Here is a 15,010-nt window from a genome sequence, read left to right as displayed (position 1 = left end):
ATTCAGAGATCTGAACACTGAGATAAGGACTCAGCAAGACCATGGGTAGCACAGCATCTGGCATGTAGGTGTGTGATTGTGTGGGTGATTGAAGTTATAATTCACCAATGGCTAAAGAACTTTTACTGGGATGTTGGCCTCTGCAGCAGAAGAAATAAAAACATTAGGACTTCAAAGTGCAAAATTTATAAAATGAGGTAGGGCACTTTCCCTGCCTAGATGGGGGCCACTGATACTGTACAGGGGCCCTGATGTTTGCAGAGCAGGGATATGGTCTACCTACTGGTGCCCTGCCTATCACTAGCAGCATAAGGCTGAAGATAGATACAAATTCTGAGCAATCTGTGCCTAGAATTTCCTCTTTGGGGATAAATTTTCCCCACAGACAGCCCCATCTTAGTGCCCTCTGTTATTAGAGTTTGGAGACTCCCAACAGGTTGAAGAAAAAGTGGCCATTGAAAAAATGTCTATTTTATGGATGGGCAAGAGGTTTCTTGGGCCTCATATAAACATGGATATGTGTGTGGGGGAGTGTGATAGATGTGTTATGGTAGGAAGGAAGGCAGTGAAACTACTGGGATATGGGGCGCATGAATGTATTAAGCTATTCTTGCATTGCTATAAAGAAATACCTGAGACTGGGTAATTTACAAAGTAAAGAGGTTTAATTGGTATACAGTTCTGCAGGCTGTACAGAAAGCATGATGCTGGCATCTGCTCAGCTTCTGAAGAGGCCTCAGGAAACTTACAATCTTGGTGGAAGGCAGAGGAGCAGTAGGCATGTCACTTGGCTACAGCAGGAACGAGAGGTTGTGGGCGGGATGTGCCACACACTTTTAAATGACCAAATCTCATGAAAACCCACCTACCCTCACGAGAACAGCACCAAGGGGATGGTGCTAAACCATTCATGAGAAATCCACTTTCATGATTCATGATCCAGTCGTCTCCCACCAGGTCCCACTTCCAGTATTAGGGATTACAATTCAACATGAGATTTGGTAGGGACACAGATTGAAACCATATCAACAAGTATTTGGGTTTCATCAGATAAAAAAGAATGTCAAAGTCAACTTTTATCTTGTAAAAGTTGGAACAGATAGAGTAGTTGGGGGTAAAACCAGCTGTGGAACTGATTGTTGTACAACTGGCATTAAAATTGAAATTGTGTAGTCATCATAACATTATAGGACACATGCTTGTAACTGAGTGTGAGATTTTCAGAAATTTGGCATATAAAGTTTTAGGAACTCCTAGTAAAATCAATCCTAGATAATAGACCATAGATAGCAATGGCACCTTTGTATGGGCTGGATCTCCACACTGGCAAGGGAATGTTCTGCATGAGTCTGTGAGGAGTCTTAAAGAAAAGATTGTTAGGAGAAACCTTTGGACCATGATCTGTAGTGTGACGATATTGGCAACAGTATGATTCCTTTGCTGTTCAGTATGATTCAAATTGGTGTGTGGCATTTTCTTGGTAGCCAACCTCTGCATCTATTCCTTCTACCTTTTCACTGCAGACACAGTCATACTACTTATGTATAGCCAAGGCTGAAAAACTAAGTGACTGAGTCTCAGCTCAGACACCTGGCATATTTCCAGGTTTTGTGTCCATCATGTGATACAGGGACCACAGACTCACCATCCTATATGACAGATAAGAAGTAACTTATCAAGATAAGTGTGACATTCCTTCAGAATGAAAGTCCTTAAGGCCAAGAGGCTGCAACTCTCACTGGTCTCTGAAGGAACTGTCTTCAGGGAGCTGCTCCCCTCCCTAACAGGCTGTTCACAGGCTTGAGGACAGTAGCAGCCAGAGAAACAGAGAGGGCAACGCATACTGAAACCGATAGGCAGGGCAAGAGCATCTCTGCTGAAAGTGGGAAAGCTGGGAGGGCAAGGGTCAGAAGAGCAGCTGCTGCTGTTCACACACCAACTCCTGTCTAAACAGGAGACAGCTGGCAGTCCAATTGAGTTGTTTTTTGCTTGCTTTTTTGGTGGTGGTTTTGTTTTTAATATGTCAGAGTAGTAACTATCCTCAGAAAATAATTTGAGTTCCAGCCAGATTGTCTCTTCTGTTGATTAGTCCAGGGCTTGTTGATGAGAGTGAGACCAGGCTATGGATAGACATAAACTTCACCGTGGGTTTTGTTGCTTTTTAGGATGGAGAGAAATGGGAACTGATTGTGCTTCTTGCTAGTGTAGGGTTTAGATAGTAGAATATACATGATCTGCTTTTCTATTCACCTAGTACAGTTAATACTTCTTTTGTCAAGAAATAGTTAACACAGAAGCAAGATGACAAGGGTCAGCTGACAAATATGTTTTCAGAATGACAAGTAGACTAGGATTTGGAGCTGGATGGGAACAGGCTAATAGCAATCGCTCTTTGATGTCAGACAAAGGCCTTCTTCTGTGGCCCATTTCTTCTCTCAGGACTCCCTATTCCCAGCTGCTTTCAATATCCATACTACTAATACCTGGCTTATTTCAACAAGGAACATTTTTGAAAATCCCTTCCTCCTCCCCATCTTGACTTCTGCTGCCAAGCTCCTGCCCACCTTGTTAGCGAATCCCATTTAATGAAGAATTTACCTCTATACCAATTTTTTTTTTTTTTTTTTTTTTTTTTGACACGGAGTCTGGCTCTGTCACCGAGGCTGGAGTGCAGTGGTGCGATCTCGGCTCACTGCAGCCTCTGCCTCCCGGGTTCCAGCTATTCGCCTGCCTTAGCCTCCCAAGTAACTGGGATTACAGGCGCCCGCCCCCACCACGCCCAGCTATATACCAGTGTTCTTGCCACAACCCTTTGAGTCTCTACAATTTTAGGTGAATAGTCAGATAACACTGGGGCCTAGAAATGATAAGAAAGAGGTTGGTTGGTGTATTATCTTCTGGGCTCAGCCTTTTCAGTTTACAAGTATCCCTCTCCCAGTTTTCCTTTTTAATTATAGGGAGAGTTGTTTTACTAATACTGGCTTTGTACTGAAAGAAGAAAGCAAAATTAACCAGATGACACTGTTGGGGGAATGCCGAAGGTAAAGTTATAGTTTAGAGCTTTAAGAAAGGATTTTGTTTCTTTTTCTTTTTTTTTGAGACGGAGTCTTGCTCTGTCACCCAGGCTGGAATGCGGTGGCCCTACCTCAGCTCACTGCAACCTCTCCCTCCCGGGTTCACGCCATTCTCCTGCCTCAGAGTAGCTGGGACTACAGGCGCCTGCCACCACACCTGGCTAATTTTTTGTATTTTTAATAGAGACAGGGTTTCACCGTGTTAGCCAGGATGGTCTCGATCTCCTGACCTCGTGATCCGCCCACCTCGTCTTCCCAAAGTGCTGGGATTACAGGCGTGAGCCACCGCGCCCGGCCTTGTTTCTTTTTAAAAAAATTTTACTTAATTAAAAATGTTACTAAAGAATCATTATTTTTTAGGTGTAACAATAGTGTTGTGGTTATGTTTAAAAAAAGGCCTTTTACAGATACATACTGAAATGTTTTTAGAGAAAAACAGGAGATTTACTTTATCATAATAGGGGAAGGGTGAAGTGGGTGGGATGTAGATGAAACAAGATTAGCTATGAGTTGATAATGGTTGAAACTGGGTAATAGGTACATAGGGACTTATGATACTATTCTGTCTCCTTTTGTATATATTTGAAAATTTCCATTTCAAATAGAAAATTAAGAAAAAAATTGTATAAAAATAAAATGAAATTTAAAAATAAAATTGTATAAAAATAAAATGGAAAGTTACGCAAAATAAGTTGTATAAAAATAAAAATGTAATAATACTGGTAAAATTATGATATAATACATATACAGTTGGCTCTCTGCATTGTGGGTTCTGCGTCTGGGGATTCAACCCATAACGGATGGAAAATATTCTGAAGAAAAACATTGCATCTGTAATGAACATGTACAGACTTCGTTATTCCCTAAACAAGATAACAACTATTTACTAACATTTACATTGTATTAGGAATTATAAGTAATCTAGAGATTATTTAAAGTATCTGGGAGGATGTACATAGGTTGTATGTGAATACTACCTCATTTTGTATCTGGGACTTGAGCATTTGTGGATTTCAGTATCTGCGGATTTTGGTATCTGAGGGAGGTCCTAGAACCAATTCTCCATGGATGACTACTGAAAAGGGGTTACTATCCTATAGATAAAGTGATTAAGAGCATGGAGCCAGATTGGCTAGGTTTGAATCCCAATTCTGCAACTTACTAGCAGTATAACTTGGAACAGGTTACTAAACTTCTCTGTGCCACAATTTCCTTATTTGTAAATGGAAGATAAGAATAGCATATACTTGGTAGGGTTGTTGTGAGAATAATATGAATTAATACAAGTAATCACAATAAATGCTAGTTAATATTATTACTTAAAAGAACAAGAAAATGAATAAGAAAAAGACAAACACCCTTGTAGAAAAATAGGGGAAAGCCCAGGAATAAGCAATTCACAAAAAAAGGAAATCCAAATGCCTCATATACATAAGAAGACTCCTTTTTACTAATAAGGATATACAGATCAAACAACAATAAGATACTTTTTTTTTTTTTTTTTGAGACAGAGTCTCGCTCTGTCGCCCAGGCTGGAGTGCAGTGGCGCGATCTCGGCTCGCTGCAAGCTCCATCTCCCAGGTTCACGCCATTCTCCCGCCTCAGCCTCCCGAGTAGCTGGGACTACAGGCGCCCGCCGCCATGCCCGGTTAATTTTGTTTTTGTATTTTTAGTAGAGACGGGGTTTCACTGTGTTAGCCAGGATGGTCTTGATCTCTTGACTTCGTGACCCGCCCGCCTCTGCCTCCCAAAGTGCTGGAATTACAGGTGTGAGCCACTGCACCTGTAATTTTTTTTAAAGAGATGAGGTCTCAGCTATGTTGCCCAGGCTAGAGAGCAGTGGCGATTCACAGGTACCATCATAGCGCACTGTAGCCATAAACTCCTGGACTCAAGCTTGTAGCTGGGACTGCAAGCACACCACCATGCCTAGCTAAGATACCATTTTATACCCATCAGATTGGCAGAAGGTAAAAATTCTGAAAATACCAAGTGTAGGCGAGGATGAAGAGTGATGGGAAAACCTCTTCATAGCACTTAAGTGGAAGTATAATTTGCTACTGTTCTTTAGGAAGTAGTTTGACAATATTTTGTAGAGTTGAAAAATGCCCATATTCTATTACCTAGGGTTTCCATTCTAATTATATTCCCTAGTGAGACCTCCAGGACTCTGAATGTGAATACTGAAAGGAGCACTCCCTTTTACCTAACTCTAATATTGGTAATAAACACCTTCTTTATCTCTGTTCCTCACCAACATAGCTGCCATTAGATCCCTCTAGCTGGGCATTTGTAGAACCACTGCATTGTGCCTTCATCTGCTTCTTCTTCTTCTTCTTCTTCTTTTTTTTTTTGAGAAAGAATCTTGCTCTGACACCCGGCTGGAGAGCAGTGGTGCAATCATAGCTCACTGCAACCTTGACATCTTGGGCTTAAACGATCCTCGTGCCTCAACTTGCCAAGTAGCTGGGACTACAGGGGAGTACCACCACACCCAGCTAATTTTTAAATTTTTTGTAGAGACAGTTTCTCACAGTGTTTCCCAGGCTCGTCTTGAACTCCTGGGCTCAAGTGATCCTCTTGCCTATGCCTCCCAACGTGGTGGGATTACAGGAGTGAGCCACTGCACCCAGCCCTCATTTGCTTCTTGAAAGTTTTCAAGGTCTGATGCTTTATCTTTAGTGGGTGATGAGGTCAGCTAGAAACTTGAGGACATAATAATCAAGTACTTACTTGCTCAGAACAACTCGTCTCATCCACTGAGAGACTTACCAAGTCCAAACTCCTCAGCTGGGATAAGATAAGATACCAAGTCGAAACTCCTCAGCTGGGATAAAGATAAGATAGATTACCAGTTCCTTTGTAATCTATCTTATCTTTTCTATCGGTTCCCAATTTAAACCTTCTCATTTTAACAGATCAGTCCCTTAACTACTATTTCTGTTTCACCTTATCTCAGTTTGTTTACATCCACTTTCTACCTGGAATTCCTTTCTTCCTTGGCTTTCACCTGTTCTGTAACACCCTTCAAGGATGAGTTTATATGGTACTTCTAGAAATCCTCCAGCCCACAGTAATTTTCCATTCTGCTGAGATTCTGTATTGGATATTACTATAATTATTGGTCTTTTTTGGCTATAAATTTGTTTAACTCTTTCATGTGACCTACCATAGATATAAGATGAGATTTTTTTCCTCCAGAAATTAACCTTCAGAAAAGAGATATTCTCTTTATATTTTACTTCTTATAAAGCATTTCTTGTTATTAGGCTTCCAGGGAGCTTATAGTCAGTTCATGAAAAAGGGTGAATAAATCTATGTCACCATCTGCTAGTTCAATCACTATCATTTTTTTGTAGAGATCAACTGACATAATTGATTAAACAAAAAAGAGGAATGAAAAATCTAAGAAAGTTTTAGTTATTGTTCCTGGGAATATAATCTCCTAATTTGAAGTGTTGAAAGTAATTGTATACAAGCCTTAACATTAAAATTTTTTTTTGAATCACTCACATTGCATATGAAACATACACATACATTATGGGGATCACAAATAAACACAGCAGAATGAATGAAAAAAAAAAAAAAACCCTAATCCAGTGTTATGCAACTGGACTCTTGTGGTTTGAAATGAAATACCCAGAGACAATGTAGATTCAGAAAAGTGCTGTTTATTAACTTTAAAATCTTAGAAAAGTAGACAGTATTTTCTAGAAAATTCACTAAAAAAATAGCTTTATTGAAGGAAAAAACATTGATGTTAAAGATGCATGTGAAGTTTGAATAATACAGTTTTTTGAAATTACAAAGGCGGAAAATACATTAATACTAAATGCTTAAATATACTGCTTAATTTTAAATATGTGTATATGTGTAAATAAATTTCTAAAAGTTTGGGTATTCAGGAGGACTACAGAGCTTCCCTTCCTGTATTCCTGTTTTACCTTCACACATCTGTTGTTATCTGGGAAAATATTTGGGATAATCATATGTTAGTTATGGCATGTCTCAACTAAGTTCTTGCAGGCCAAGCATGTCTTCTTTTTTTGTTTTCTGCCTTTTTACCTGGCCAACTTCTACTTATTAAAACTCAGCACAGATGTTGTTGTTGCTGAGCAATCCTCTGGCATTGCTAGTTTGGATTACTTGCTTACCTCTGTCACAACATTGATCTCTTTGTATAGTAAATTGTCTCCCTGATTAAATTGCTTGAACTTGAGGCCTGAGGCAGTGTTTTTTTATTTTGAGATATCAAGAATTTAAGCACAGCTCCTAGAATATAATGGTTGCTCAAAAAATATTAACAGAATAAATAAGTGGTGTGTCTTTTCTTGTTCTTCTCCATGGTGCCAGTCATAGTGCTAAGATGTTGTTCAGTCAATACTTATTGAATTATTAGGAAAACATTCAGCTTCTGGGAATACTTCAGAGAAGCAATTAACCAAGCTTTGGGAAGTGTGAGTTGAAAGGAAATTCAAGTGGAATTTGCATATTCTCAGGCATAATGTTGAGGCTGTTCTCCCTCTCCAAATGGCTTCCGCCTTAAAAAGCCCAGATGAGGGAGAAAGATCTCTGAAACTAAAGCTGGATTTCTGCATTTGGGAGATTAAGGTAAAAGCTTCTGCATAGCCCAGAGCACAGTACTGTGCACACATATCATGTGTGAGTATACAGAAAGAGATTGATGAAAGCCAAATTTAATTACTGAGATGGTTGTGATGATAATCCCATTTTTCTCATCCAGTTTACAGTCTAGGGAATGGCCCTAATCCAAACAGGTATTTTATTTTTCTTTCCCATAGGGATCCAAACATCTATCTCATTACAACTATGTTTAAAATCTGAAGTAAAGCTGTTCATTGAAGTAGTTTTAGTGCAATATACAGAAATACTAAGAGATGAGAGATGTTATTAGAAAGATTATGGCTGTAATGAACATACAATATCAATTAACTAACTGGAATTTCATTTTTGGGTGAAGAACCCAAATACTCAGATTTTGTTTTGCTTATTCAAGTTCTGTCTTGTTTTACATCAACAAATCTATTTCCTGTTCCCAATAATGTTTTACTTTAATATGTACGTGAAGCAGCTACAGTGAAGGCAGTGGGATATATCAATGTTGCATTTAGCCGGTGAAATAGGTAGCTAGAAATGTTAAGGGGAACTGAAATAGAATTGGTACTAGGAAGAAGCTGTTTATAGGAAGAGCCGTGATCCATTATTGTGTCCTTGGCTCTGCAGCTCCATAGCTTCTCTCCCCACTACCGCCCCTCCCCCAGCCCCAGGTAGATCTGGAGTTGATTAATAGTTTTAGTAAACTGACTCACACTGATCACATTTGCTTGAGATTGGTCGATGTGAATTTATTAATTTACAAAATAAATTTTAACTGCCAAGTGATTCAAGAATTTGAATTGGCCACTTACTGCTTTTGTTGCTTTAGAATATCTATATGGGAAGCAAATAATCTGAAGGTTGTCAGGTGAACATGCAGTCAGAGCAGAGAGGTGGTGAGTGGAGGAGTGATTTGTAGGATGGGCTTATTAGTTGGCATCATCAAAGTAGAATAGTCTGATTTCTTCTGTAGAAATGTACCTGTCAAGGGCATAAGATCCTATGTCCCTTGAATCTGCTGGGTAGGGTACAGTTTCACCTTCACAGGCATGGAGTCAGTACTTCCTGGCTTCCCTTTTCTATACTCCATGCAAGCTTCCCATACTCTTCTATTCTCACAGTCTTTCTTCAGACATCTTAGTAATATTTAGTAGCCTGCAGCTTTCTTTTATTCTAAATATAGTGTTAAAGCTCCTGGCCCTTTTTTTTCCAATTTTAAAATATCATCTGATATTTAATCTCATCTATTATGAGTTTGTAAATTCAGACACTTGGAGATGACTTATTGTTGACTTCTCCCTTGTATTGATCACAAGGGAAGCTACTACTTTCATGGTACTGCACCTGATAGAGACGACTAAGAGACAGGATGTTCTATTGACATGCCGGTGTTTTCTCTGCCCCAACACCCAGACCAAAAGTTGTGTTGGGTATGCTGTCTTATTATTATGGGAAGGGAATACATGTACCCTCGGCACTATCTATATCATCTTATTTAATCCTTATAATGATCCTTTGAGAAAGTTATTATCCTATTTTAAATATGGGGAAAATTGGGCCAGGAGGCTTACGTGGTTTGCCTGAGGTCACATTTCTAGTAAATGCCTTCTTTCAAACACATATCTGTCTGAATGAAAGGCTTAACATTTTTCCTTGTTAACAAGGATTATTTTTATAGTTTTTATTATAAAAATAAAGTGTGGTCATTACTCGAAGTCTGAAAAAAAGAAGAGTAGGAAGAAAAACTAAAGTCATTCATAGTCCCACTCCAGAGGAGACAAATATAAACTTGTTTACTTTACACAGTGCTTTGAATTAGCTAAGTAACCTGTCTACAGATTCTAGGTGGGCTTTATCCCAGAATACTTTTTTTTTTTGAGACAGAGTCCCGCTCTGTCGCCTAGGCGGGAGTGGTCTCGAACTCCTGATCTCAGGTGATCCACCTGCCTCGGCCTCCCAAAATGTTGGGATTATAGGTGTGAGCCACTGTGCCCAGCCCCCAAAATACTTTTATTTGCTTATTTTTATTATTTCATTTTATTTTTATTATTTCATTCATAAACCAAGTTATTATTAATTAAAACATGTTAAGGTCCCACCATACAACCAGCACAACACTAAGTGCAATGGGCAATGCACCAAAGGACTATGATCAATGATTCTCAGATTTGGAAGTTATTTCGTTCACAGCATCTTAGTTTCTGCTTGACACGTCCAGTGGCGAGGAGCTCTCCCACATAGGGTTTGCTGTTCAGTTTTATATTGCTCTGGTTGTTAAGATGTGGTGCCAGCCCCCCCTCAGGAAATGTGCAGTCTAGGGGAGATAAGATTAAATATATGAAATAATAGTCCATAATGCAAAATAACATTTATTTATTTATTTATTTTTATGTTTTTGAGACAGAGTCTCACTCTGTCGCCCAGGCTAGGGTGCAGTGGCACAATTTCAGCTCACCACAACCTCCACCTTCTGGGTTCAAGCAATTCTCGTGCCTCAGCCTCCCAAGTAGCTAGGACTACAGGTGCATGCCACCATGCCTGGTTAATTTTTATATTTTTAGTAGAGATGGGGTTTCACCATGTCGGCCAGGCTGGTCTCAAACTCCTGACCTCAGGTGATCTGCCTGCCTCAGCCTCCCAAAGAGCTGGGATTACAGACGTGAGCCACTGCACACAGCCCAAAATAACATTTAATTAGATGATGATACAGACTGTCAGTGCTGTGGGAGTTAGACAAGTAAGAATCGAAGGAAGACCAGCCTTCAAATAAGGAAGAGATAAGGGAACCCTTATTTGTTGAGCATAACCCTGAGTTTGGGTTAGGTGCTTTAATGTGTAATCTCGCTGATTATCACAGCAACCCTGAAAAGGTGGTATTAGTCCCACTTTGCACACACGAGACATGCACTTTTTCCTCACCTGCATTATGATCTCTCTAAAATAGGTCTGGTGCTGTATTTTGGAGATTTCTTAAAATAGCTTTTTTCTTATTATAAAAATGTACAGGATGTAGAATATTTGGAAAATATAAAAATCCCCTGTAATGTTACTCCATAGAGGTAACTATGATTATTAGTTTGCTGTATTTCTCACATACATACAGTATTTGCACCTGTATTGCATACATAGGTGCATGTGTATGCCTTGTACATATATATGACTGTATACTTAAATGTATATTTTGTATGTCTTTTATACAAAATAATCAAGATTACTATATTATTTTGTTTATATTCTTTTTCTTAAATTTGGTAATCATTGTCCTATGTCATTAAAATTTTCTTTGTAAAACTTTTTTATTTACTTTTTTGAGATGGAGTCTCACTCTGTCACCCAGGCTGCAGTGTTGTGGCATGATCATACTTCACTGCAGTCTTGATCTCTCGGCTTCAAGTGATCCTCCCACCTCAGCCTCATGAGTAACTGGGACTACAGGCATGAGCCACCGCACCTGGTGTGAAATTTTCTAAAGCATAACTTTTTAGGTGCTACAAAGAATTCTATTCTGCTGTAATTGTGCTATGATTTATAACCAGTCAACCCCTCATTAGAATTTAAGCTTTTTATAACTTTTTGCTAAGTCATGTTTATTATGCTTTGATAAATATTCATGCATGAAATTATTTGTTTATATTTCTGATGACTTCCTATCAAGTTGTATGTATGTTTTAAGACTTGATTCAAAACTGACATCCAGAGAAGTTATGCCATTTTATACTCTCACTAGTGGCGGTGTATGATGATACCCAGTTTTAGATCTTCTCTCCAATCGTGAATAATATCATTAAAAACAAACATTTACTAGTTTGATAGGTGAAAAATTACCTCTCATGGTTTTAATTTGCATTTCTTTGACTAGCAAGAGGGGGAATATATGTTGGAATAGTCCTCTAAAGTGCATCCAGCCTTGGACCTTCGTTTTACTAAGAGCCATAATGTATGGAGAAGAGAAGGCTAAAAGACTTTGTCTTATTTATAATGAATTATTCTGTGTCCCATCTTTTGGCAGATCTCTGACATCTACATTAGTGGAGAATCAGGGGATATGTCAGCCAAGGAGAAACTACTCCTGTGGACCCAGAAGGTGACAGCTGGTTACACAGGAATCAAATGCACCAACTTTTCCTCCTGCTGGAGTGATGGGAAGATGTTCAATGCACTCATTCACCGATACCGGTAAGAACAGTGGAATTTCTGTGCTCCTGCAGGGCTTTTTCTCATCTCTTGTTTGTAATTAGTTATAATACTGTTTCCATCTCCTCAATCAAGAATCAAAGCTTTGATTCATTTGTTCATTTGAAAAAGAAACATTTATTTAACCACTTTTCTAGGAACTGGGTACAAGTAGCAGTGAAGAAAACAGCGAAAGTTCTTGCTCTCATGGAACTATCTTTCAGTAGGGAGAATAGGTAATAAATGTATGCCATCAAGCAGTGGTAAATGCAATGGCAGGATTAGAAAGTGGCAGAGGTTTGTGGTACTTTGGACAGGGTGGTCAGAGATGGCCTCTTTGGTGAGCGTGTTAAAGCAGAGCCATGAGGGAGTGAGTCATCCAGGCTTCTGGGGTCAGAGTGTTCCAGTCGGAAGAAATACAAATGCAAAGGGCCTGGAGTGAGGGCTTGCTTAGAGTGGTTTAGGGACAGCAGGTGGCTGAAGTGAGGTGAGGAAGATAGGAATTCTGAATGACAAAAATAAAAATTGTTGAGTTCTTAGTGGTCATAAACATGCCCCAATTTTCAGTTCTAACCAATGATATTTTTCCCATGACATTCAACAAACCTAAACTGTATGTTTAAGTTTAGCATTAGGGAGCACTGGGCCCCTGGTGTATACTTAAAAATGGAATTTGTACTCTTCTAAACCTCCTGCTTTTTCTCTAACTCACTTAGTGTTTTTCAGCTCTGGGAACTTTTAGGAGGTTTTCTTTGTGTGAACTCATGTGTGATGTGTAGATGGTGGCCTTTCATGTGCCTTGCTGGACTTTTACAGACCCGATCTAGTAGACATGGAGAGGGTGCAAATCCAAAGTAACCGAGAGAATCTGGAACAGGCTTTTGAAGTGGCAGAAAGACTGGGGGTCACTCGCCTGCTGGATGCAGAAGGTGAGAGGGAGTTTACTGAACTTGAGTAAGGAACATGTATTCAGTATTCCTTCTTCTGGCAAGTTCCTTTGTTCTGACTAAGAAATTTCTTGTCCATTCTCTCTCAGATGTGGATGTGCCATCTCCAGATGAAAAGTCTGTAATCACTTATGTGTCTTCGATTTATGATGCCTTCCCTAAAGTCCCTGAGGGTGGAGAAGGGATCAGTGCTACGGTAAAAGAACATTTTCCTAGAAGGCCTTCTGACTTTGATTCATTTGGGTGAAATGCATTGGTTAGACACTTTCTTAAGCACTTATGGTATACTCATGGTATCAAACTATATATCCAGTATCTTTATCATACATGGACATTATCCTTGGCCCTGGAAATGAGTCTAGATATTGCTAATTTTGTAACAATTAGCATAGACTATTTGGTGCTAAATGCCAGCAAAGAGTGTCCCTTTCATCCCCAGCTGTAATTCAAGATGAGGAAGTGTTTTATCAGTCACTTATGTATCAGCTTGATTAGGTAGATCATGGCTCTTTTCAGAATATTTTTAGTAGCTTGGTTTGTAGCCTTTCTTAGTGTCAGGAAATTGAACCCCATCCTGAGAGCCCTTGAGGAGCTTTGAAGCTGGTACTGTGAGCATTAAACTGAGCAGCATCTAGGCAATTAAAGGAAATGGATTTTATATAGTTTGGAGTGGCCTGAGCTACTTTCTCTTGTGCTTGTTTTGGATATTGCTAATCAGGTGTGTGATGTTTACCTTCTGGCAATAGGAAGTGGACTCCAGGTGGCAAGAATACCAAAGCCGAGTGGACTCCCTCATTCCCTGGATCAAACAGCATACAATACTGATGTCAGATAAAACTTTTCCCCAAAACCCTGTTGAACTAAAGGTAAAGTCAAGGACTTAAATTTTTTTGGTAAAATCTTTCTAGGGAGTAAGTCTCCAAGCTTATCACTGCTGGCTTCTAGGTGAGGTGGTATGAAAAATTGGGTCCTATAGTTTGTGTCCATTTATTCACCAAATATTAATTTTATAGGCACTTTATAACCAATATATACACTTCAAAGAAACAGAAATTCTGGCCAAGGAGAGAGAAAAAGGAAGAATTGAGGAATTATATAAATTACTAGAGGTAAGTGAGCTTATCCTTTGCTGAGACTTGGGGTTTGCTGGTCTGTACTGTTGTTGCTTCTTGATTATAGATTCCTTGTATTCTCTTCCCAAACTGCATTAATAGAAGTACTCTCCTGGTGACAAATAATAGCACCACTCTCAGGCTGGTCTTAAAATGTTGTGGTAAAGGGGCAATGTCAGCCATCTCTGTTTTTTAAAGGGCTTATTGAAAAATGACATGTATTTATTCAGAAATCTTGAGTTTTGTGGACAAATTTTTCTGCTTCTCAGAGGGAAGCTAAATCTTTCCCTAGGGTGGAAAGAAGAGAGACTTCTATTCAGAATTTGATTCCTAGAGAATTTGAAGTTGTAGAAATGAGAATTTAACCTTGCCAGAATAAAAGTTATTGAGGGGAAAGGAGGATTTATAGAAAGTGTAAAAGGAATGGAATGACTTAGAGTAGGTAGTCCCTACATTCTAGAGGTGACTTTTCTGCTCTTTACCTCAAGGGTGAAGAACCTGATACATATTTGATTGTTTTTCCATGTTAGACAATAGGAAAAACTGCTGAATGGCTGGGTAAAGAAGCAAGAAGTGATGTGCAAATAATAAATCAAAACTGGGACAAGAGGGCATGGCTGTGTTTTTGGACTGAAAGAGTATCTGTTTCAGGTGTGGATTGAATTTGGCCGAATTAAACTGCCTCAAGGTTATCACCCTAATGATGTGGAAGAAGAGTGGGGAAAGCTCATCATAGAGATGCTGGAACGAGAGAAATCACTTCGGCCGGCTGTGGAGAGGTGGGTCCAGATCCTGAGAGTGGTCTGACATTATTTATTGAGCTGCTGTGAACCTTGCACATGACTATGGTTTTATCTTATTTCAGGCTGGAATTGCTGCTACAGATTGCAAACAAAATCCAGAATGGTGCTTTGAACTGTGAAGAAAAACTGACACTAGCTAAGAATACACTGCAGGCTGTAAGTCTCTGACTGTTTTGTCCAACATCTGTGTCACATGTTTCCTGCTTCTCACCCTCTGCTCTAATTGTTGAAGTTAGCAATCGAGGAATCCAGATGTATTATTTCCCTTTTTTTTTTTTTTTTGG

At 39.2% G+C, this 15,010-nt stretch overlaps 1 protein-coding gene across 34 annotated transcripts in view; it reads left to right on the top strand.

The window, feature by feature from the left end:
- Positions 1–15,010, top strand: part of MACF1 (microtubule actin crosslinking factor 1) — a 402,950-nt gene that overhangs the window by 187,004 nt on the left and 200,936 nt on the right. For all 34 annotated transcript variants that reach the window (XM_055095114.2, XM_055095086.2, XM_055095084.2 and 31 more), the window contains 7 exons: positions 11,701–11,867; positions 12,681–12,793; positions 12,901–13,007; positions 13,558–13,677; positions 13,825–13,920; positions 14,575–14,702; positions 14,789–14,882. In XM_055095114.2, the coding sequence (XP_054951089.2) occupies positions 11,701–11,867; positions 12,681–12,793; positions 12,901–13,007; positions 13,558–13,677; positions 13,825–13,920; positions 14,575–14,702; positions 14,789–14,882 (825 nt within the window). The remainder of the gene's footprint in view (positions 1–11,700; positions 11,868–12,680; positions 12,794–12,900; positions 13,008–13,557; positions 13,678–13,824; positions 13,921–14,574; positions 14,703–14,788; positions 14,883–15,010) is intronic.

Source organism: Pan paniscus, chromosome 1 (genome assembly GCF_029289425.2).
Source record: "Pan paniscus chromosome 1, NHGRI_mPanPan1-v2.0_pri, whole genome shotgun sequence".
Lineage (NCBI taxonomy): Eukaryota > Metazoa > Chordata > Mammalia > Primates > Hominidae > Pan > Pan paniscus.
This window is presented reverse-complemented; position numbering and strand designations above follow the sequence as displayed.